Source organism: Morchella importuna, assembly GCF_003444635.1.
Source record: "Morchella importuna strain M04M26 chromosome Unknown Morimp01GS016, whole genome shotgun sequence".
NCBI lineage: Eukaryota > Fungi > Ascomycota > Pezizomycetes > Pezizales > Morchellaceae > Morchella > Morchella importuna.
Window position 1 is genome coordinate 577,835 of NW_025763413.1, and position 24,395 is coordinate 602,229.

Here is a 24,395-nt window from a genome sequence, read left to right on the forward strand (position 1 = left end):
ACCTATCGATTGCGCGGGTTACCTACGTACACCCATGGCCGTGGCATGCAGACTGGCAAATGGAGTAGATTCGTAGAGCACTCTATCTACCTCTAGAGAGCACACTCGTGGGCAAAGTGCAAAGAGAGGAACGTCGTACGTCCATGACGAACTTCCCCCATCCCAATTCCAAAAACAGGGTATTCCATCACCGAATTAATGAACAGAGTAGCTATTACTCATAATGACCGCCTACATGTATGTACCTACATGTACCTACTCCCTCCAATCTGCCTGTCCCACCAGTTCAAGAGGGTGTGCAGCTGTAATACTCAGACCCAATATGCAGCTCGCCTACCAACCACCCTTGACCCCTCTCCCTCACACTCTCACTCTCTTTCTCTGCACCTTTTCATCTGCTTGCCCTATCGGCCCCAGCCATCTCTGCAGTCCTTACCAATAAACATATCTCACGCCTCAGTAAACAACCCGCGTAGTTCGTAGCAGCCAGTAACCGGGCAATCAAAAGTTGGGGGCCAATGCTCTGGACGCTCACTCATGTGGATGTCCCGGCCACATCCATCCTGCAAGTCCAAATAAGCTCTGTACTCCACACACGTAACGTGCCAATATGATTATAATTCTCTTTTCTAGATACCGATAACCACTGGTTACAATCCCGAGTAGCGTTCGGGGCCTGGTGGGGGTTGGTTGTTGTTGATACGGAGCACCGATGCCATCCATCGAGAGGTTAAAAAAAGAAAAAAAGAAAAAGAAAAGGGGAGCCACAATCAAGCCTGACATCTGCAGGCTTTTGCGCCGATTCAATTAAACTTTTGCTTTCACCTTCATCTTCTCTCCTCTTCGTTGAATGAAAGTCTTCAAAAGAGAGTATCTACAAAATGATCCACAGACCCAGCAGCAGAGTCTATGCACAACACCGTCACCTGCATATTAGCATATTAGCACCCACATGGACGCACCTCACATCACTCGTCCCTTAACCAGTCCAAAAAATAAGGTCCAGCCAGCAACGGCGAGATGGGGGGGTGGTAGGGGGTGGTAGGGGGTGGTAGGGGGGGGTAAGGGAATGATCGCTTCTCGGATTCCGGAACACCATACATCCCGGCCCGGACAGACCATAAAAAAAAATCTCACGTGCGACGTCGATGGGATAACGTTCCATACAGGTAACGTTTGCAGGAAGGGAAAGAAAAAACGTTTTTCTCAGTGTCACGGGTGCCGGAAAAACTTTTACCGGAAGAGAAGGGACGCAGGAGGGAAAAAAGCTTGAGTTCGGACCCTGCCAGGGAAACGCCAAGAATATAAAAACCTACTGTGGAGATACCGCCAAAACGAAAAATTGGCTATCTCCGTCCAGGGACTACCGCTTGAATAATTGGTTGGATGGCATCGATCTACATCAGAAGTATCTCATACAAGTAATTCTGATCTAGCCAATTTTTCGAGTTATGGCGGTATGTTGGCCCATGGCCAGGCCAGCCAAGTAGCATTCCATGATGGCGGCGCCGTTGAGTGTCGAAATGGCCGTTTCATTCTTACTCCACATTACGGAGACCTGGATTGTGAGGGCGCGCCACGTACTCTTCTCTACGAGGTTCGATTTACTTGATTCTTGCTGTAAGCCAGAAAGTGATTGATCTTGTTTCTCGAGCTCATGTAGCTACTACTACCTAGCTGTTTAGTTAGGATTGTTTGGTCTATCGCCGGCTTCAGAGCTGAATATGAATTACATTCCTGATATGTAGGAAGAACGCGAGCCTCACTCAGGACGATCTCACACACCCCGGTGGCCTTATCGAATAGGGTTTGATATCTCCAGTACTCTAGATACCTACATATACCCATGGTATCATATCTTTTGGCTAATCCAGCTAGCAACCTAGCAACTTCTAGGCTGCATATGTCACATCGTTTTTTCTCTTCCTCCGCGACTAAAAATCAGACGCTCGCGTCTAGCTATATAGATCTAGCTATGATACAAAACTCGATGGCCACATGGGTATGACTGGATCCAACTAAATAATTAACAACCCCCGCTACAGAGGCAGCTACCTAAGCCTTCCCGGTACCAGTTGTCACTTGCAGACAAATCGGCCCACTGGTAGATCCAGACTCCAGAGAGGGTGGTTAAGTAATCATTCGTTTGTTCCTTCGGGGCTCGGGACAACCTCCCAGCCTAACAAAAAGAAAACCTGCATAGTCATGGTGTTTTCTCATCCGATCCGGGGGGGGAAGAAGATCATGATTCAGCGTCCTAAATTTCTCCCAACCTTACCTAGATCAATTATATCATACTCGCTTTTTTTTCAAGTCACTCGTTTGGTTCCTTACTCATCATACCACCCGCCGCTGGAATCTAGTAGACATATCTGCAACTAGCACGGTGTACCAACATCATATACCGAGGCTTTTCTCCTCCGCGTCCTCTAATTGCTGCTAAGGCCGGCCTTGCTAGGGCTCGCCCGCCCTGCGTTATAATCCCGGGCTCTACTCTACTCTAACTAGCAAGGCTGCGGGTGTTCCCGCCTAGCTGGGTCGGTATGATTTATTAGCTCATTCAGTAGCTCTGGCTGGCCTGATGATCCCCATCGCCGAGGTTGGCGAGGGGAAAAAAAATTATCACTCGCCGACACGCTCGCTTCTTGGAAGAGCGTCATGAGCAGTAGCCGGGGGAGCCGAGAGAAGAGTGAAATTTGTTTTTTCGGATGTTTGATACGGCCGCCTGGCTAGCTGGCTGGCTACCCGCGCCGGCCGCATAGTGAGGACAAGCACTAACGAGCATTTTTTCGACATCGGAATGAGGGCTCAGGAAAAAGAATGTGGAGGCTTCAGGAGAAAAAAGATGGAGCGAGAAAGAAAAATTCTCGCAGGCAGTGAAAAACTGCCTTATCTTCCTGGGATTTTTTCCCCCTTCATGGCCATGGCCCTTGGGGGTTATTTGGCAGTTCATGACTCATGATCGCTGACTAGCTAGATAGCTAGCTCGTTCCAACCCGGTATGATCCGAAAAGGGATAGAGCCCGCGTGAGGAATTTTTCTCTCTCTTCTTCTCAGAGGTTTGTAGAAGTTGCTTCGGTGGGCGGAATCCGAGGCTGTGGGGCGAGTGATGGCACGTGCTTGGGATTCTATCTACATAGACACATACACATACACATACACATACACAAAGATACATGTAGTTACCCCTCATTCCTTCTTCCTCCTCTTATGGGAGAAGCTGGAGCTCGAAGAGGAGGGGTAGATAGTAGATATCAAAATATGGTCCGCCGGATCCATGGCCAGCTGGACCAGTTAAGTACCGGGCCGAAAGGAATCCGGCGGCTGAGAAGCTGCTCACGCATGCGGTTATGAGGACCTACCTAGCTATATATCAGCGCCGTCTGGAAGCCGGCGGATGGTCACGCAGTGTAGAGCAGAGTCATATTAGAGGCGCTTTTGGCGTGTATGCAGGTCGGGGCATGGCCATGGATGCTTCTTTGGATATCGGCCCGAGAGGAACCCGACGGACAGAGATGGAGGTTCGGGTCTTCTTGCACACAATATTTTGGTTATGCGTGGATCTCCCCGTAGCTGCCGTGGGGATAAAATGTGTTGGAGGCCAACAATCTGATCTGCCCAGCTGGCTTGATGGATGGTTCTAGCTGGATGATGCAGTGGGTGGATGATATGATGCAAGTACCACACGTCATGGGACGATATTATCGTACTACATACCATACCAACCACCCGGTGGATATAGATTGGTCTCTACACAGTCACTGTCGGGTGGATTGTAAATTATTATCGTTGTCTTCTTCTGATGGGCGACGGGCGCGGGGCGGTGCAGTGCGGTGTTGGGCGGGCGTTCTGGTTGTGTTGCCATACCGCGCTGCACCTTTTTAATCGCTGATGCGGCATTCCTAGCTACGCGACTAGGTATCAGCCCTAGTTGCCTCTATTTTGGAATAGTTGGTTACTATCTACTCGTTTTTTCACAGCGTTTGTGAGCACAACCGGCATTACATACACACAAAAGATAGCTAAGACAACCTTTTTGTATAGCATGCAATAGCGGTGGTGTTCACAAACGCTATGAATAGACGAGTATAGTATTCGCTTAATTAAGAGGAGGATTGACGCCGCGCCGCAGATAGTTGCGCCGGTCGCATGTAGAGTAATCTATTGTTGGCCCGGCCGCGTGCACCTTTTGGGTGAAATGAGCTAGTAACCGGGTGCCAATGATTGCAATGCTCAGAAATTAGGTCAGCTGCGGAAATGATATTTCAAGACAATGACGGATCATGATTTTCTTTACCAACCGCGCTGTTCGTAAAAAAGCGACGGAGAGAAAAGGCGGGAATATACTATTCAAAAACGAGAAAAAGCCATTCAAAACTTCAAAGCCACAAAATAACTTCAGGGCCCTAATCATAATGCGATAAAAATTTGGAACAATAAAGACTCCAAAAATATTTACTACTACAGAACGTCTACACATACCCCTCAATGACTATTCCCCTTTCCATGCTCCAGCTTCCACTGATCCGCATCTTCCTTTGTTGTATTCATCGATAACTCCTCCCTTAGCCCCTCACTCAGTACATACTCCCTCTCCTCCGGCACCAACTTCTCCGCCTCCGCAATCTTCCCCTCATCCACCAACTTCTTCATCTCTCTCGCCCTCTCCGTCACATCCTATCACCAACATTAGCACACATACCCCAAAATCGAAAATGCAACGAATGGAAAAACATACCTCAATCCCCACAATCATCTCCTCCACCCACTCCTTCACCATGCCCCTCCCCACTCCCACCTGTATACTCCTATACGGCAGCTTCTCCAACGCCACCGTCCGCTCCGGGTCCCACTGGACCCGGATCTCCTTCCTCTCCTTCCACGCCACCGACGCATTCTGCAGCAGCTTCTCAAAGCCCTCGCGCTTGACCTTGAGCGCGAGGATGTGCGCCTGCCGCTCGCTCTTGTACGAGTACCCGCTGCGGTACATCATCCACGTCCAGCTCGGCTTGATCCATGTCATGCGCTCGAGGTTGAAGTCGGGCGAGGCGGAGAGCTTCTGCGAGGCGACGGCGGGCAGCGCGATGCTGGATTGGTAGGCTTGGTAGACGGTGATTGTGTCGGCGTCGTAGAGGGCGCGGATTTGGCGATAGGGGGTCTCGGTGCTGGGGGTGCCGGTGGTGGTCGACATTGTGGTAATGTTAGTTTTTTGGCCGGGTTTATTTTCAAGGTTTGGTATTTTGGAATAATTGCGGAATTGCAATTGCAGGATTACTCGAACTTGCTTGCTGATTTAAGTTTTGTAGGTGCTGTGGTGGGGTTTTATATTCCATATCCCAAGCTTTGATCTTAACTGATTGACTCAGCCCTACGAAACCGGGTCTCCCATGCAGCCAAGTTGGAATGTAAGCCCGGTCAAGAATGAGCCATACAAGGGCAGAAAGAGAGACGATCTTATTCTTATGAAACCCGGCTTCATGTTTGTAACTCTGAAGCTACTCTAGCTGTGGTACAGCCTATGATCGAGGTTAAGCTATATTCGCTTAACATCGGTCAGGGGTGAGTCAGTTGTGTGTACGTAGCACAGAACAAGTGGTACCAGAAAAAGTAAACAACCGTGGCACTAATAAATACATCATACTTACGAGACGATCGCTTTTTGGTGCCAGCGCACGGAAGGGCTGAAATTGATTAGACCGAGTAATTTGACATGGATTGTTGTTGTTGGGATGGTCATGGTGAATCACTCGAAAGTGCAGGCTTGAGACAGACAGGGCTTGCGTCATGGGCGCTCACTCGGAGCGCATACCTACTGCACTAGGTTAGCAGGGTTTTGAAAAAGATACGATGGGCAGTGCTATGTGGAATCTCGGTGTACACATGTGGGTTATCGTTATATGCGCACCGGGAAAAGATATAGGCTGGGAGTCCTCTACCTGTCTTGCCGGGAGCTGGGCGTGCCGCTTACTACGGGATGGGTACTGTGGTCTGATCAAACAAGTAAGACACAAAAGCCTCCTCACCAGTGAACGCCCGTAAATAAAAGAAAATAAAAATTGTTTCTGGCCAAAGAATATATTTTTTACGGGCGAGCTGATCCGGTTTATTGTATATATCCCACGCTCGGAATTTTTTTTTTTTGTTTAATTCATTAATTCACGCTCGGAATTGGCTGATAGTTAAGCACTTGGTACTCCTGATTTTCTGCAAATCCTCCCATCTAGTAGAACGGGACTCAACATGCATGAACATATCAGTAATTTAAACAATGGAAAAGGTCTAAAATGACATACATGTAGTATTCGTATCTACATGTACCCGGGGTGCCGGAAAGTGATGCAACGTTTGACCTAGCAACGCGGAAAGGCACTCAGAATTTCAATTTTTAACACAACACAATGCTTGAACAAGATAGATATTTTAGTCATATGCATGATACATGAGTCTCTAGAATAGAGTCTGCACTTTTTCTGGTCATTGACTTGGGGTATTTAGCCTTCAAAAGAACAATTTGTGACAAGAGACATGTACAGCAATTAAGAGGAGAAGCAATGGCTATTCATATTTACTCTTACCATAACTAGTATCTCCAGCTTCTAAATTACCATAGATTCGCTCCAGATTCCGTTAGCTAGTTTGGTTGTTGAGGAATATGGACTATTTGATCGTTGCATCACTTTCCGGCACCCCCGGGTACATGTAGTTATACGTGCTCTGCAACAACACATGATGCAAAATGGCGCTGTTCGCTACTGATCGTCTAAAAGTCTATTCGACTTCACGCCGAGAGCTATTAAGTAATAAGGGTCGATTCCTAGCGCTCCCCCCATTAATTTCCCCCTCTAGAGAAAACCAAACATCAAAATAGCGTTCCTAAACTATTCTACTATAAAAGAAAAAAACAAGAACAAAGCGTTCGATCTATAAAACTACAAAAGATACTGCAGCGTCTTATTGAGAAATTTGCGACTGCTATCCCCACCCCTGGTTTGAACCCAGGACCTTATGTGTGTGTGGTTGTATCCTGGGTACGCTCGGTGTCGACGAGCAGTCTATCCACTAGACCACCCGCCCATAGTGGATGCTGTGCTGGAAGTGATACTTAACTTTGGCACTGTGTCAAGATGAAGAAGAACCCTGACCCTTCTGTAAAGTATTCGTTTTGGATCATACCGAACTGTCATCTTGCTTAGACCTTTCCTATAGATTTAAACACGTATAATCAAGATAGCCAAACTAAACTCGTTGTCTTGATATAGTGCTAATAATAGATATATTATAAAGGCTACAAAACAACAACTATTAATGTATGTAGTCTGACTATCTGTGCTTTTGTGATTATAAAGAGAGCTTTAGACTTTTGTTTCTGCTCATCAGTTCGTTCATCTACGTCCCCGGTTCTTCACTTTAACCATCTCTGAAAACAGTTCTATATTGTGCACCGTGGGGTTTTTGATCTCTGTTTATAGCTCATAACGATGATAATGGGGCTAAGGACGTACATACCAAAAACCACCAATATCCATCTCAGTGAACGCAAAGAATAAAACACCACACCAACTAAACACGCAAAAGCACCAACAACCATAACTCAAACGTACCCCACTGTGATTATCAATAGTATGTGTAGCTTTTTTTTTCCACCACCAGTAGCTATACAAATCAGAGAAAAAGAAAAGCGGACAAATCACCACCATTTAACGTAAGCTTCACAGCTACACCTCTCCCAGTATCACCTAGGCCAGTTTCTGTAGCTGCGAGCTGCTGTAACGCCACTCAACAGTGTGCGCCATAGCAGGATCATACACCACGAGCGTCGTCCTCGAGCTCGGCGACACGCTCGCAAAGCCCGCGGGCCCAAACCTGCCCTCAACCCTCTCCTCCTCCCCCATGCCGACGACTTGGACTTCTCCTTCAAACCTACCACCGGACCCGCTGAGCCTGAACACCAGCTCCTCCTCCTCCTCCTCTTCATCATCCTCTCCCTCTTCCACCTCTTGAACACTCAGAGCGACGGCAGGCTCCTCCATGATATAATATCCTACATACACGCGCACAGCATCAGCCCTCTCCCTCACCACCACCCCACCACTCCACGACAAACCACATACCTCTAAAAATCCAATCCAGCACCCCCACACCACGCGCACAACACCCCACAGCAGCAGCCCCACCCTCGCCCCCAGCTGCACGATGCCCATGATCGTTTCCCACCGCTCCCTCGCGGCCGCGCCATGGATGCGCACGATGTCGTCCACGATGTTGTCCACGATGGTGAGGGCGCCGTTGGCGACGGCGTAGTGCGCGGCGAGCTTGGTGGTGTAGAAGGCAATGAGGACGGCGTGCAGGAGGAGCGGGTAGTAGGCGTGCAGGTGGAGGGCGAGGGCGGTGAGGGCGAGGGAGACGGGGAGGAGAGGGATTGTTTGGTGCTGTGGGTGGGGGCGGGGGGTGGACATTGTGGATAGTGTGGTGATGGTGGTGGCGGGCATGGTGGGCGGGAGTTGGAGGTTGTGGTGGGGAATGGGATGTGGGTTGAATGAGGTGGGTCTGGGGAGTTAGTGGTAATCTTTTTAGTGTGCTTATAAGGGCCGGTTTGGTCTCAGGCCCGCCCGCCCATGGTACAGGTTGTCCGTTGCCTAGGTCAAAACAACCGAGTGATGACCTGTGATGCAATACTAACTTCACCCACTCTTGCGGTGCGTCCATCACCTACACGGCTAGAGCACTGGTGTATGTTTAAACATCTATTTGTGGCCCGTTTCTGCAGGGTCTCTTCCTTTCTGTCCCTATTTTTTGTAAATATCTACAGATACCCCTAGAAACACACACCATAAACCCAATAACCACGCAACGCCTTATAACCACCAAAGATCACGACGCCTCTACCTCTACCGACCCGGCTAGAGTAGTTAGCTCTTGATGCTCGCCGCGCATAGGTGGCGGCGGTTAGTCACCATGAAGGCCGGGGACAGGTCCGATTTAGCCGTTGCAACCGCGATGCGTCTTCTGCGCGGCTGTCAGTAACGAAATAGAGAAATAGTTGTGATATACCGACCGTCCCATAAGTTTGGGCCTAGAGTAGTTGGCAGAAAATTTTGAAATATCGTTTCAATATCATAATCTATATTGTTCAGCTAATTGGCTGTACTTTTTTTTTTGCGACAACCAAAAATGCTGGCGGGTGGATGGACGGGTCTGAACAAAGTAAAAATGCTACAGTGAACCAAATTCCAAAAGGGGGAGAGGGGGAACCTCTAGGAAATAATTATAATACAGATAAGACAAACAGATATCAAGAACCAAGTAGTCAAATAATATCAAAAGCAAAACTGGCGAGAGAAAACAGAACAAGAAAAGACAAAAGACAAAGAAAAAATAAATAAAAAAAGAATCGGACTACAGAGAAGAGCTCGGAGTATGTATAAAATAATCGGCATATAGATTGTAGTAATAATTTGATGTTATGGCGCGCGGTTTGGAGCGAGATAGAGCAGTAACCCCCAATATAATATAGTCACACAGCTTTTAGGATGATAAGGGAAAACAAATAAAAGAAAAAGAAAAAACTCCGAAACCAAGATAGCACCTTCTTGATCATTCCAGAATTTTCACAAACCAGAGAAACATGTCGTGAATCAGCTGTGGACGCGCAAGGCGTCGTTCAGCAGCTCCTGCTCCTCTTTCTGCAAAGATTATTAGCATCAGATTCTGATAACGGGTCATCATATAATCGAGAGGAAAAAACATACCACATGGCTAGCCTTGAGACCAGTGGCAACACTGGCGCTGGGGTTTCTGCCAGCATATTGGACGTGCTTATCAGCATGGTTCTGCGTGTTGCGGAGGATGGTGTCCAATCTTGGTTGCACAAAGCTCCAGGCACCGGCATTGAGTGGCTCCTCCTGGGTCCAGACGATCTCCTTCAAGTTAGGGTATTTGTCGAATTCGTCACGGAGCTGTGCCCAGGGGAAGGGGTGCAGTTGCTCGACACGAGCGATGGCGACATCGTCGATTTTGTTAGCTTCACGGTGTTTGCGGAGAGCGGCGTAGACTTGACCAGTGCAGATCAATAGGCGAGTGCACTCGGAGGGATCCTTGAGACCGTTGCCGTGCTCGGTTTCGGGGATCAGCCACTGGAAATGTGAGTCTCCGGTGAAGTCTGAGAGCTCAGAGCGAGCAAGAGGGTGACGGAGGAGAGCTTTGCTGAAAAAGATAACCAAGGCTGTGTATTGTAAGAATCTGTAATATCTCTTTGATCTTCAAGAATTGTATGACTTACGTTTTCTGAATTGACGGTTCATCTGCCTCCTCAAAATGTGGAACAGGTTGGAGGGAGTGGTCATGTATGCAACTTGCATGTTGCAATCCTGGTGCTGGCGGTCGAGTTTTGCTTCCGAGGGGAAAACACGGGGGTCCTCGTTACACAGTTGGAGATATCTCTCAATTCTCCCGGAAGAATGCTCGGGACCTTGTCCATCATAACCGTGAGGAAGTGAGAGGACCAAGCCAGTACGCTGATGCCACTTAGTTTCTCCAGAAGCAATGAACTGATCGATGATACATTGGGCATTGTTGGCAAAATCTCCAAACTGGGCCTCCCAGATGACCAAGGCGTCAGGAGAAGAAAGTGAGTATCCATATTCAAAACCAAGTCTAAAAGTTATTAGCTTATGTGTCCCGGAGAAAAAACAAGATTCTAGAAAGACTTACACTCCGAATTCACTCAACGAAGAGTTGCAGATAGCAAATTTAGCCTGGTTCTCGCTGATGTGCTGCAAGGGTGTGTAGGTATCCTCTGTTTCCTGGTCATGGAGAATTGCGTGTCTTTGTGAGAAGGTACCACGTTCTACATCCTGTCCACTGACACGAACGTGCTTGCCTTCATTGAGCAAACTACCAAAAGCAAGTGCTTCGGCGGTCGACCAATCGATGTTCTTGCCTTCCTCGACAGTCTTCTTACGGTTTGCCAAGATACGCTGCAAGTTTCTGTGAACATGGAATCCTTCGGGAGCAGTGGCAATTGTGTCGGCAATGTGCTTCAATGTAGCCTCATCAACTGAGGTTGGGAGATGGGGGAGAACTTCGGTAGCCAATTCCTTAGGGGATTTAAAGCCTAGTTATACATCAGTACAAGAGCGTATTCGAGGATCTAACGTTATCAACTCACCGTTCCATGCACTGGTAAGCCATTCCCTGGCAGTGGCTGGTAGTCCTTTGACTTGGCAAAGCTGTCTTCCAACATACCCCATACCCTAAATCTCAAGTCAATTAGAGTGCGCTTTCGATAGTTTACAACTCTGAACGGGCAAAGGCTACGAACCATTTCTTGTGTTCCTGGATGTCCTCGTCCGAAAAGCTACCTTCATCCAACAAAGCTTTGACATATTGGTCCAAAGCCGGTACCTTTTCGGCAATCTTCCTGTACATCAAGGGCTGGGTGAAACTAGGCTGATCGGTCTCGTTGTGTCCATACTTTCTGTAGCACACAATATCGATAACAACATCTCTCTTGAACTCCGCCCTCCAGTCCGCTGCCAACTGGCAGACAAAGTTGAGAGCTTCGACATCCTCAGCATTTACATGGAAGACAGGCGCATCAATCGACTTGGCAATGTCAGAGCAATAAGGTGTGGAGCGGGAGAATCGGGGATCTGTTGTGAATCCAATCTGGTTGTTCACAATGAGATGGATGGTACCACCGGTCGAGTATGCAGGGAGAGAGTGGAAACCCATGGTTTCATAAACCACACCTTGTCCAGCAAATGCAGCATCACCGTGTACAAGTACTCCCATAGCAGTAGCATGTGCCTTCTCGTCATTGTTGAAGTGTTGGATTGCACGGGTCTTTCCCAACACAACTGGGTCCTCAGCCTCCAAATGAGAGGGATTTGCCACCAAAGAAAGCTGCACTCGTTTACCGGAGGGGGTGGGTCTTTCAAAGTTCATTCCGAGATGGTATTTGACGTCTCCAGACCCCTCATCACTGGGCTCAGTTGTCCCTCCAAATTCACTAAAGATACTCTCATTGGGCTTGCGGACGACGTTGGAGAGAACGTTGAGACGACCACGATGGGGCATACCAATGATGATGTCCTTCACCCCGTGGTCAACAGATCTATCAATCAATGCCTTCATTCCAGGCACCAAGGCCTCACAACCTTCAAGACCAAAACGCTTGTCGTTGGGGTACTTAGTTGAAAGGAAAGATTCGAAGGATGTTGACCAAATCAAACGGTCAAGAATACGGCGCTTCTCATCATGGTTGTATTTGTAGGGAGTAGGGACCTCAACACGCTCCCTAATCCAGTCGCATTGTTCACGATCTGGGATGTGAACGTACTCCACACCGTAAGAGCCACAGTAGGTCTTCTCACAAGCAGCCACGATTTCCCTCAGAGTCATTTTCTCTTTGCCTTCCGTAGCGAATCTTGGGAGAATACCGGGACCAAGCGTATACTCATCATCAAGATCTTTCTCAGTGAATTGGTAGTGGTCAAGGTCAAGCTCACGGGGGTTCGCAGTTCCACCAATTTCCATTGATCGGATTCCCAGGGGGTCGATCTTTGCTTTGTGGTGTCCTCGAACCTGATATGCACGAACAAGAAGCTGCACCTTCAAATGCTTTGTGACATCGGTATTACCGCCGAGGTGGGCCCCAGGAACGATCGCAGGAACACCACCGGTAGGGGTAGGAACGAGAGTTGGGGGTGCTTGGAAAGCTTGTGATGCAGGACCATCTCCCTCCATATTCTTGAAATACACCTGCCATGAAATGTGAACGCTTTTAGGGTCTTTCTTCCACGAGAGGTACATTTCGTCGATATAGTTTGCGGTGTTTCCTTGTAGGAAAGCATCTGAAGGATCCTAGAATACAAGTTTTCTCAGTTTCTATATGCTCGGGGAGTTCATTTATCGACCATTTCATCATTCATACCACTCCTTTCGCATTAGCTGATGATACAGCATAGCTTCTTGACTGCACGGCTAAGAACTTTCTCTGTGTTGGTAGAGACCTGGACCAGCGAGGTGGAGTAGTCACAGGCACTGAGCCACGAAGGCTGGAGATAGAACTGCCGCCAAGGCGACATGAGCGAAGGCTCGAACGAAGCATGTTGAGGTATCAAGAAATGCTCGTGATGGGTATAAAGAAGATGAAGAGGGGGGGAGAGGAGCAATACGATGATAACGGCGATGAATATGTGGCGGTTACTGTAGTTGTAGTGGTATAGGTGCTCGGGGGACGGAGGGGGCAATGGATGCTCGGGAACAAGGGAAACTCGGAGGGGTGACCCGAGGAAGTGCCGTAGAACTGGGGAGGGGGTTCGTTAAACAAGGCACTCTCTTCTAGAAGGAAACGAGAAAAGAAAAAAAGGTCAACCATGAAGTGCACGAGAGGAGATTCGTGGGGATGTGACCTACTAGTCCGTTTTGGTAACTAGCGCGATAAAATCCCTCGTTCCTTCTGCACCCTGAGCGAATAGATAAGCACGATCTAATCTTTCCCCTTGACAACCAAAGTTCTGAATCCTTGGCAAAGCATACAGATGACCCGTGTTTTAGTTATGTAAGAGCGTCAGCTTCAATTGCGCTGTTTTCGAGTCGTCGTAAAACAAGGCATCATGACCTAAGCTTACTACAGGATCGCCGTCCAAAAGGAGCATTTTCAAATGTAGCACGAGACTCGAGCTCAGCATTGGTACCTGACGAGTGATGTCGTGTGAAGTATTGCGTTTCGGGCGTGAAGGAGATACTCGGAACCGGCTATATAAATATCCGGAGGGGGGTAAATCTGCGCAAAAACTTATTCCCCCTCAACCTGCACATTGATATTGCAAGAACTACATACAATACCCTATGTATCTATAATACATGTAATTGACCCAAAAGAGTTGATGAACCGAGGTTCGTTATTTAGGCTTCTAGTGGAAACAATTTTTAATGGCATTGTGCCTGAGAAAGATTCTACCCCCGGGTTGTCCCGAAGTGACAAGGCCCCGGACCGAGTCAGGACCCAGCATCTCTAGATATCTAAAAGTAATCTTTTAAATAAGCGTACATTGCAGCTAAGTTATCTGCTGTACCTTTATGAAAATTACCCACCTATCAAATTGGGATTTCCACGAAAAGGGCATTTCTTATATCTTATCGAATCCCTGCAACAAACTTTTTCACATACGCCTTCTGAAAAAGCCACAGTAGGTTCTGTACGCCACAAAAGAATTTGTGACTTAGAAAAAAATAAGCTCTGGTCTTACCTTGAGCCGTGCGGGACGTTACAAGTTCTGTACTCGGTAGCTACAAGGTTCAAAAAGTACGATCGACGCCATGTACCTTCATTCTAATGACATTTAGCTACACCACCACCACCACCACCACCACCACTTCTACTACTACATGTACCTACAGAGGATGTACGGTACTTTAGCACTACCACTAATACCACAAGAATATCATGTATTACAAGTGAGTGACCGAAGTTGACCATGTGAAAGAATTAAACTACTAGTGCTCTACATATGAGCTGTCATAGCACATGACACGAGCATGTCTCGTGGATTCCCACATACAATCTCGAGGTTACTAATTTTTATTTCTTAGGCTGAAGATATGGTACTGGGTTTATCTGATCTAGTAAGACATGCATCGACCCAAGCTTCGAATTACTCAGAGGTCGAGCGATGCTCATTGACCTTTGAGTATATCAATACTGGCTAGACTAGTGGATCATACTTAGTGCGAGATATCGGACGAAATTCGGTCTCACTTGCAGCGAATGTTTAATTGCGAATCGGAAAGCACGGGCCATTTCCTCTCTACCCGGCAGCTATGCATGTAATGATTCTCTTAATGATCAAATTTCATCGGTCCAGAGGCCTTAGGTGTCCAAGGGCGACGGGGACAGGAATTTTGATTCTTTCTTTTCTCTCCTCACATCGAACAAGAGGATGATAAATCTATCACCCAGCAGAGAAAACACGTTTCTCCGGAGGGGAAGGATGAAGATACTAGAGATAAGAAAGGTAAGGAATGTACACGCGTGAGGGGAACCCTTAGTTAGGCTTCACTCCGCGTGGGTTCGATAAGATGCGGAGAGTGATGCTCATAGATGAGGGGAAATGAATGATTCTTGCATAAATACAGTCAGTTCAGGCGTTTTGCATCATGTAAACTGACCGGTGACTTGTTTAGAGTTGAACAAAATGATAAAGCTCTCAAAATCTTGTAGATCCTAGGATTCGTTTATGCGCAGTACACGCACTAAATACTGAAAAGATTCACGATGATGACTATTGGATGTTGATATGCGGGGTTGCTTCGTTGACAGCTTGCAGCCCCAATCGGGAAGCTGCTCGTGTCTCCTGTACCAGACGTGTCGACTCGGTAAAGGTGATCAACGGGAAAAGCCTTCTTAGAAATCATCATCTCTCACTCGCGTGGGCAGACAATTGGTTAAGGCTGCATGTTGGCTCAACTTAGTGGTGCCCCGTGACCCAATCCCTGCGGAAAACAAATTTTACACGGTCTTGGCCGAGTTTACAGGGTCCGTGGCTTTATCAAAATTGTCAATCTAAGACAGTGATTTCTTGCCCATTGGCCCCTTGGCCCACACTCTAGACAAAACCTACCGACCCGGGGACATGCTCGAACGAACGATGTCTTACAGTCCACATCATCATTTTCGTCATAAACGTGGTGAAGTACAGTACTTAGGTACCCCTCCGCGGCCGTAGAAGTCTTTCATCACTTCAATCTCCCAGTCCTTCCTTCCTTTAAGCATTTTTCCTTTTAGTGTTATAATTTTGAACTATCTTAACGCGTTTTGGTACGTCCTACAAGTCCGTTCAGGGGTGTGTTTACCATGAACAAACTCAACATTTAGCCATATTGTCATACATGCTACAGTAACTAACAGTTGAGGCAGATTATCATACCCCACGTTGAATTACACCACAAATGGCTCTTCTCGGTCTTGAAAACAGGACCATACTTGCAATCGCGCAATACCTCGGACAAAAAGACGTCAAGTCTCTCCTCATTACAAATCGGCGGCTTTCGTCCCTTTTAACGCCTCGCTTTTACGATCTTGCCGTTGCAGACCTGTTATCGAAACAAGAATACAAGCTAGAAACTGTTCTCGAATGGGCTGTAATCGAAGGCCACGAAACACCCATCATTCAAATCGCACAGAGAGGAGGTGATATTACGGTGCGAAGTGTTGCGGATGACGATACATTGCTTCACCTAGGAGTCAAAAATGGGCACGAAGGAGTGGTTCGTGTACTGTTAGAGAAAAGGGGAATCGACATCACCGCACAGAACAGGGTCGGAACTACGGCACTGCACTTGGCGGCCGATAAGGGGCTCGAGGGGTGTTTCGGATTGCTGGTCGCAAAGGAAAGAGGGGAGGCCCTAGTCAAGAGGGCAATTGGTATGGAAGACCATGCTGGGTGGACTGCCCTACACTTCGCTGCTGCAAGTAATCATGTAGGGATTGTCAAGGTCCTTATAGAGAAGGGGGCGGATATCACATACATGAATGTTCGTGAAAAGACACCTCTTCACATAGCTGCCGAAAAGGGATTTGATTTGGTGGTCAGTCTGATGATGGACACCGGATTTGTAGCCGATGAAGCAGCTGGACTTTTCGATCGCGCTGGAAACATGCCACTTCACTCGGCAGCAAAAAATGGACACGTAGCGGTAGTAAAGAGAATGTTGGAGAAGGGTGTCGACTGCATGACCACCACCAAAGCTGGCGCAACAGCGCTCCATTGGGCCGTAAAGATGGGGCACGAGGATGTTGTTGCGGTGTTGTTAGAAAATGACGCCTCTACAAATGTCGTGACAATTGACGAGAGAAGAAGCACTCCTCTCCACTGGGTAGCGGAATCTTGTTGTTGGATGGTTATATTCAAGGAACGCGATCCAGAGGTTATCCTTGATCTACTTCTAGAAAATGGTGCGGATGTCAGGGCTATGGATGCCAGGGGGAAGACAGCTCTTCATTACGCCGCCGAGAATGGCCTACATACGACAAGAATAAAGGAGGAGAGAAATACTCCTGGTAGAGCGCCAAAACAAGTGGATCTAGGGAATCAAGTAGCTGCGCAATCGACATACAAGAATATGATATCACTATTCTTGAACGGAGGTGCGAATATCAACGCTCGAGATATGTCCGACCGGACTCCCTTCCATTACGCAGTGGAGAACGGGGACGAATATGCGATGCGGATCTTATTGGACAAGGGTGCGGACGTTGAGGCGAGGTACAAGGGCGGAAAAACAGCTCTAGAAGCAGAATACGAGTTGGAGATACGACGGGAGAATATTATACGAATCTTGTTGGAATATGGGGCTCAGGGAGCGGAACAAGCCCAAATTGATAGCAAAAAAACGATCGTTGTTGATCGGACTGCAGCTGAGACTCGAAGAGGTGCCGCAGCCGCAGCCGCAGCCGCAGCCGCAGAAAAACTGAAATTACCTCCTAGTAAGATTGTACGGTACTCCTTGGTACCAGAAGAGCTTGGGGGTAAGCCGAAGAAGGAGAAGGAGAAGGAGAAGGAGAAGAATAGGAGTGAGTTCAAGTTGTTAAAGGATCGTGCTTCAAAGTTATTAAAACCAACGGGTTTGGTCTCTCGAATTCTTGGATGGCGCCGAAAGTAGTTTATCAAGGTAAGAAAAATTATGCCTAGGATTTCTGAATTCAGCTGACAATCGAGTAGACAATAGCTTGAATCTCCTTGAGTATTTTAATAGTAGTTAATGAAGTTATGAAGATCGATCATCGCACAACCCTCTTTTGGTTATTTTCTTAAACAGTCAATTGTCCCCCTCGTTATCGAAGCGGGTTGGCAATACATATCATGTTCACCTCACAAATACCTTTACCAACACAATAGTTTATTTATATATCAAAGATTCATATGGTTCTACCCTGGATATACAAAACCGCTGTGAAGGTCCTTATTCTATTAGAAACAGGGATGCCCTTACACACCTTGTGTTCTAGAGCGCAAACAGTGGATCCTTGGAAAACATGGATCTGCGATTGATCCTTTGTGATAACTTTCTGCTACCGTTATTTGGGAGGTGGGGTGTGTAATTCACTCTCTCCTCCCAGGTAGTACTCAATTGATTATAATTAAAAAGAATGCTGCTGCCAGTTTGAGTAGGAGGCTAGTAGAGGAAGCTGTAAGTGTAAGAGATGTATGAAAGCGCCATGCTCTTACTCGTGTAAATGTGGCTTTGTAGTTTCTTGAAGACATGTATTGGGACAATGAGTGCGTATCGAAAAGGTCTTTTTTCTAGCCTGACCTATAATAGAGAAAGCTTCAAGGCTTACAGTATTTTCTGGGTCAATGGCGAGCATGTGTCAATGGGGGCCAAAGGCCAAATAAGCTCGCCATTGACCCAGAAATAATACTAGCGCTAAAGAAACGGCAACTTCTCCAACCCAAAACACCCCTGGCTGGAATGCAAATTCCGGAGATTCCCGTCAAATTCCATTGACCCCATAATTCGGTCTTTGCAGCACTTTCTTATTCACAATTGATCTCTGTTATGGATATAGACTTCATTGTTACCAGACTGTCAGCCAAATTTGCATGCCAATGACCAATTTCCCAGTTTCACGTGTAGTATTTCTCTATAGCGGAATGTGGAGGAGCGTCATTGCGGCTCAAGCAAGCGGCCTCGGCTAGTTCCGCCTCCCCGTACTCTGTGTCATGGTTGCGTCACTCGTTGAGACCCCAACAGATGGCAACAAGTCAAGTTTGGGCAAAAACCTCAACACCAAAACCAACAGACACTAACTAAGCTGTGAATATTTAAAACATCCACAAGCTAAAGCATACAAATCCCACCACCTCCTCCTAACAGTACTATCGTTGCGGTAGAAATACTGGAAACACAATGGATTCTACACCGGCCCTGACGGCCATCTGCGCCCTCAGCTCTATAACACTTAGAGTTGCGAGCTATATCTTTTTACGTTGGGTATGAGATAGCTACAGCTCCTGCATGGTATTGGGACTTATCGCTAATGTTTGAGCTTGTGTACAGATACCAGGTCATGTATGTAGTTCCTGCACCTCTCCCGGAGGGCCTGCGGGAGATCGATTGCTAACAAGTAGCTTATCTAGCTTTTCGTCAGCGTTATATTCTCCGCATTTGCCGTTTACGCAGCCACATTCACGATCATATACCTTGTAAAACCAGCCTACAAGATAGTTGGCAAAACTACCGAGATCACTGTCGTGCAGCCCAAGGCCCAGGAGGCTATATACGCAGTCTCCAAGACACCAGGGGTTGTGGTGGTGGAGTCGGAGAGCACACAGACCAATCTCTTGCTCAACCCTAACAAGCTCTCTGCCGTGGAAGCTACGCAGACAGTTGTGTACCGCCGCAAAGATACGCATCCTCTTAAAACTCTACTACTGGGAACGCCCTCACCTTCGTCCCGAAAGCTATCGTGGACTACATTCGCAATCAATAGTCTTTTAACCCTTGCAACATGGGACTTGACATTTCGCACTGATTACTTCTACAAAGCCCAGGACCTCTCATTCGCCAGGATTGGCTACGTCGGCCCTAATTCTGCAAAGCTCCTCTTCCGCGAGCCTGATAAGCTCAAGTACCCAGTGTCTGTGTGGTATCAGGTCGAGGCCCCTGGCATCATTGATGCACATCTCGTTGATACAATCCCCTTCTTGACCGAGGCCACAGATTACACAAAGACAGTGACAATCCCCCACTTGAACCCAGAAACCAAGTACAGATACTTCACATCCGCAGCCCACAATGGAACGTTCACCACCGCCCCCCCACTTGGGAAATCTCCCGCCGGAGGGAAGTTCACCTTCCTAACAAGCTCATGCATCAAACCACGTTTCCCATACGATCCACTCCAGCACCCTCTAGCAGTACAGGGGTTCAAGGTCCTCGGCGGGATGCTCGAAGAGCTAAAGGCCTCATTTATGCTTTTCCTTGGCGACTTCATCTACATCGACGTGCCCCGCCGCCCCGGCGTCGATGTTGAGTCCTACCGCCAATACTACCGCCAGATCTACGCCTCCCCCGACTGGCCGGCGGCCGGTAACAACCTGCCGTGGATTCACGTTCTGGACGACCATGAAATCGCCAACGACTGGTCCTCAAACACAACCGGCATCTACCCCGCCGCCATCGAGCCCTTCAACCACTACCAGCACGCGCCCAACCCGCCAGCCGTGCGCACCGCAGACGACGAAACATACTACAGCTTCTCGTGGGGCTCCAGCGCATCCTTCTTCATGCTCGACACCCGCCGCTATCGGTCGCACGACAGCATCCCAGACGGCCCGGGGAAGACCATGTTGGGAAAGCAGCAGCTCGAGGACCTGCTCAACTGGCTTAAGAAGGACGACGGCGGCGCCGACTTGGGCCACGGGGAGGAGGTGCAGTGGAAGTTCATCGTCAGCAGCGTGCCGTTCACAAAGAACTGGAGGTTCGGCGGGAACGACACGTGGGCCGGATACCTGCATGAGCGGAGACAAATCCTGGAGACTGCATGGAGTGTGGGCGGACGCAGCGGTGTGGTGGTGCTGAGTGGTGATCGCCATGAGTTTGCTGCTACTGCGTGAGTGTTCTTGTTCCTGTTGCTGTTGCTGTTCTTTCCCGCAACGCACGTCGTTTGCATCTCGACTGACTCATTCTCTTTCGTGTGTAGTTTCCCGCCGCCGGAGAATTCACAGTGGCCGGCGAGCAGCGCGGTTCATGAGTTTTCGTGTAGCCCGCTGAGCCAGTTCTACCTGCCGATTCGGACGTACCGCCAAGAGGATAATGAGGACGTCACTATCAAGTAAGTAGCCACTCGTCGCCCGTAGTGGAGTGGATTCACTAACAGCCCTTTGTAGATACCAACCCGACGGTAACGTGAAATTCGGAGCAATCACAATCGATACTACGAACGTGGAGCAAGCCGTGCTGAAATACCAGCTGTTTGTCGACGGGGTTGAGGACTGGAGCTGGGTGCTCACTGCACCGGCGAGAGGGAAGAAGGCGAAGGGGGGATTGAAGAAGAAGCAGTGGAGTTGAAGTTGAAATTGAGTGAGTGAGGAGGAGAAGGTTATTCTTTAATACATGTGAGACGAGGATTTTCATTAGATTATGATTTTTACGTAGTCTTTTTTTTTTCTCAATACTTTTTTTTCTTTCTTTCTTTCTGGGAGGAATCAGTTCAGAGAACACAGAGGTATAATTTGGGTATTCTCATAATCAACGTGGTATGCTCTGCTTTGCTTGATCTGTCCTTTACTTTGGTGATCATCTGTGTTGTGTCTACTTAATAACCCAGGAGTGCCATTTCCACAACGGGAGCTGAGGGCTGAACGAGCGAGAATACATGATTGGGCACACTCACACCTGAAGGCTGAAGCTGTCTTTGATAATCCACATGCATATCCAGTGCCGCTGTGAGTCAGCGCCACATAACACTAGAGTACCTTAAAACCTAAAACTCGATCCGGTCCTGGACACGGAAAGTTGTTGGTTGGGTAGAGTAGAACACCTGTTCTGAGACCTTATGATAAGGGCCGGCGGTAGTGGTGCCCGTAGCCTGTTCGGTTGCAAGTTACAACTGGGGATCCAAACATGCAGGAACTCAACCCATAAACCCAAAAAGGGCTTCGTTTTGTGTACCTATGCCTGCTTACATACATGTATTTATAAGGGCGCCATAACGGTTTTTGACAGTCACGCCGATTTTGTTTTTACCCCTTGAACTGAGCAGCAAAAAGAAACATATGCAAGACATGTTGGAACAGGTTGGACCTTGGACCGTTCGTTCCTGTGCCGTGCCCAGAAGTGACCGACCTGACCGTGGACCCCAATACTCAACTCCACTACTGGACCCCAATGGGTATTCGATGAGATAGATTGGACCCGAACATGCTCAATTAGATATATCGGACTCGATCTGTGATAGACTGTAAACGGAGCAGGCCCTAGAAAGAGTAGGTATCACAGTGCCAATGATCACATGGTGCATAGCAGTTCGACTGCACACCGTTGTAGATCTGTGGGTGCTCATCTATTCTACTGTAGCTTCCATCCCATGTCTAACGGGCGACGAGAAGTTCGCGAGATAAGTCGTTAGTCATGGAGGTCCGTATTTCTCAGGGTTGTACTCTAATAACTAGCATCTCTACTACTCAGCACGCTGCATAGCCAATTTTATCTCTGCGTAGCTAGTTGCAGTACGAGATTCGAGTAGCCAGAGTAAGGTTATCTGCCCTCGAGAATCATTTCCAATCTCGACATTTCTCGCAAGGATGTTTATCCAGAGATCAAGAAGCTTGTCGAGGCCGGAATTCTCGACAAGGTTACCGTCAGCTACCACTGCCAGCCGCACACCCATTCCTCTATTTAACGAATCTGTGCTTTTTGTTTCCGCCTCCACATTTCCACATTTTGCGACCATCCATCTGTAAGAGTTTGGTTTGGGACGAGACATATGTACGCCAATTACCTTATCTTGCTTCACCCCCCTTACTAAAAACAAGGGTGCTCGCCCCCCACATTATCAAGAATTCAAGACCATATATAGCGGTACACGATGGTACTCCTGGAATCGCTCGGCCTTCTTTCAGGCTCAGCTACACACAACCATAACCACGATCATCCAAATACCGAAACCGGCTGGCAGAGGATGGGCCAAATACACAACGACAGTCCAAACACATTTGCGGGGGAGGAGGCAGGCGCGGTGGTGTACAGAGTGTACAAGCGACGATGGCTCGGGCTGGGGATGCTGATGCTGCTGAATATTGTGATCTCTTGGGGCGTGAGTTTTGCACCCGCTGGAGTGGTTGCTTGGGTTGGTTTGCTGATTGGGGAGTAACGACATAGTGGCTCACGTTTGCGCCTGTCAGTGACAGTTCTCAGATATGGTTTGGGCTGCCGTCCCAGACGCCGGTGAACTGGTTGTCGACGGTGATATTCTTTGCCTTTGCGGTTGCCAGTCCGTTCGTGATCCTGTCTAGCTAGTCCTCTTATATAGACAGTCAGTCCGTAGCTGACACTTCCATCAATCTTCATGCAGCGCAGTAATATACACCCTCAACCATCATGGTGTCAAGACCGCCATCCTCGTCGCCTCTGTCCTCACCCTCTCCGGTAACTGGATCCGCTACGCCGGCACGCGCACACAGTCCTTCAGCGCGGTGATGGTCGGGCAGATCCTAATCGGCTTCGCCCAGCCCTTTGTTCTCTCGGCGCCCACATACTACAGTGACCTCTGGTTCACTTCCAGCGGCCGCATCTCGGCCACTGCGCTGGCGAGTCTGTCCAACCCTCTTGGCGCGGCGCTGGGACAGCTTATTAACCCGATGATTGCGACAAGTCCGGATAAGATCCCGGGAATGGTGCTGTGGGTGTCGGTCATTGCGACGGTGGCCTGTGTGCCTTGTGTGTTGGTGCAGGCGAGGCCGCCGACGCCGCCGTGCGCGAGCGCGGCGACGCTGAAATTGCCGTTTAAGGAGGCTCTGGGTGCGGTGTTGAGGAATAAGGAGTTTTGGATCGTGTGGCTGCTGGTAAGGAGGCTATTCGGTGAACTGTAGGCTTGTATTGGGACAGAAGGTTAACGATTTGCGCCCACAGTTCTCAATCTATCTCGGCTTCTTCAACGCCATGTCCTCCCTCTTGAACCAGGTAAGCACTCTCTCTATCGCTCCCCCAACCCAATACTCACAGTAAGAGTAGATAATGCTCCCCTACGGCTACACCGCCGATGAAGCCGGCCTCGCCGGCGCCGCCCTGATCCTCGTCGGCCTCATCACCAGCGCCATCATCTCTCCCCTCATCGACCGAACGCACAGCTTCCTCCTTGCCATCAAGATACAAGTGCCCCTGATCGCTGCATGCTACATCGTGCTGATCTGGGTCGTCGACGTCAACGGCGCCCTCGCGCCCCCATACATCGTGTGCGCGGTGCTTGGTGCCACGAGCTTCAGTCTGCTGCCCGTGGTGCTCGAGTGGGTGGTGGAGCTGACGCATCCGGTGAGTCCTGAGCTGACGAGCTCGCTGTTGTGGTGTGGGGGGCAGATACTAGGCGCGGTGTTTTTGTTGGTGATGGACGCGTTGAAGGATGTGGGGGATGGAGGGAAGATGAGAAGGTATGTCTACTTACGTGCTATTGACTGAGGTTTAGAGAAGACTGACGGTGGGAATATTGTAGGTCGTTGATATTTGAGGCAGTTGTGGCGGCAGCGGTGTGTCCGTTGGTGCTGGTGCTGGGCAGGGGAAGCGGCGGCGGCGTGAATAAGAGGATTGAGATCGATAAGGCAGCGGATGGTGTTGAGGGTTGAGGTTGATGGTTAGGTTACACGGTGGAGGATGTTAAATGTGGTTATGTA

General features: G+C 48.6%; 6 protein-coding genes across 6 annotated transcripts; 3 read left to right on the forward strand and 3 right to left on the reverse strand.

The window, feature by feature from the left end:
• Positions 1 to 4,485: 4,485 nt before the first annotated feature.
• On the reverse strand, positions 4,486 to 5,191 carry LAJ45_05843 (uncharacterized protein; the record flags this gene model as incomplete). The annotated part of the gene is made up of 2 exons (XM_046115412.1): positions 4,486 to 4,677; positions 4,739 to 5,191. 2 exons carry the CDS (start codon positions 5,189 to 5,191, stop codon positions 4,486 to 4,488), a joined length of 645 nt encoding a protein of 214 aa, XP_045971461.1.
• Positions 5,192 to 7,736: 2,545 nt separating this feature from the next.
• On the reverse strand, positions 7,737 to 8,489 carry LAJ45_05844 (uncharacterized protein; the record flags this gene model as incomplete). The annotated part of the gene is made up of 1 exon (XM_046115413.1): positions 7,737 to 8,489. The coding sequence occupies one exon, from the start codon at positions 8,487 to 8,489 to the stop codon at positions 7,737 to 7,739; it is 753 nt and encodes a 250-aa protein (XP_045971462.1).
• A 1,146-nt stretch (positions 8,490 to 9,635) lies between these two features.
• On the reverse strand, positions 9,636 to 13,111 carry LAJ45_05845 (uncharacterized protein; the record flags this gene model as incomplete). Its single annotated transcript, XM_046115414.1, has 8 exons — positions 9,636 to 9,683; positions 9,750 to 10,222; positions 10,280 to 10,653; positions 10,711 to 11,113; positions 11,168 to 11,252; positions 11,321 to 11,356; positions 11,404 to 12,864; positions 12,935 to 13,111. 8 exons carry the CDS (start codon positions 13,109 to 13,111, stop codon positions 9,636 to 9,638), a joined length of 3,057 nt encoding a protein of 1,018 aa, XP_045971463.1.
• Positions 13,112 to 15,954: 2,843 nt separating this feature from the next.
• LAJ45_05846 (uncharacterized protein) lies at positions 15,955 to 17,767 on the forward strand (the record flags this gene model as incomplete). The annotated part of the gene is made up of 3 exons (XM_046115415.1): positions 15,955 to 17,578; positions 17,668 to 17,676; positions 17,727 to 17,767. 3 exons carry the CDS (start codon positions 15,955 to 15,957, stop codon positions 17,765 to 17,767), a joined length of 1,674 nt encoding a protein of 557 aa, XP_045971464.1.
• A 1,148-nt stretch (positions 17,768 to 18,915) lies between these two features.
• Positions 18,916 to 21,078, forward strand: LAJ45_05847 (uncharacterized protein; the record flags this gene model as incomplete). The annotated part of the gene is made up of 5 exons (XM_046115416.1): positions 18,916 to 18,999; positions 19,066 to 19,077; positions 19,146 to 20,620; positions 20,711 to 20,842; positions 20,898 to 21,078. 5 exons carry the CDS (start codon positions 18,916 to 18,918, stop codon positions 21,076 to 21,078), a joined length of 1,884 nt encoding a protein of 627 aa, XP_045971465.1.
• A 1,519-nt stretch (positions 21,079 to 22,597) lies between these two features.
• Positions 22,598 to 24,347, forward strand: LAJ45_05848 (uncharacterized protein; the record flags this gene model as incomplete). Its single annotated transcript, XM_046115417.1, has 6 exons — positions 22,598 to 22,825; positions 22,891 to 23,006; positions 23,084 to 23,573; positions 23,641 to 23,691; positions 23,743 to 24,155; positions 24,218 to 24,347. The coding sequence occupies 6 exons, from the start codon at positions 22,598 to 22,600 to the stop codon at positions 24,345 to 24,347; spliced, it is 1,428 nt and encodes a 475-aa protein (XP_045971466.1).
• Positions 24,348 to 24,395: the final 48 nt, after the last annotated feature.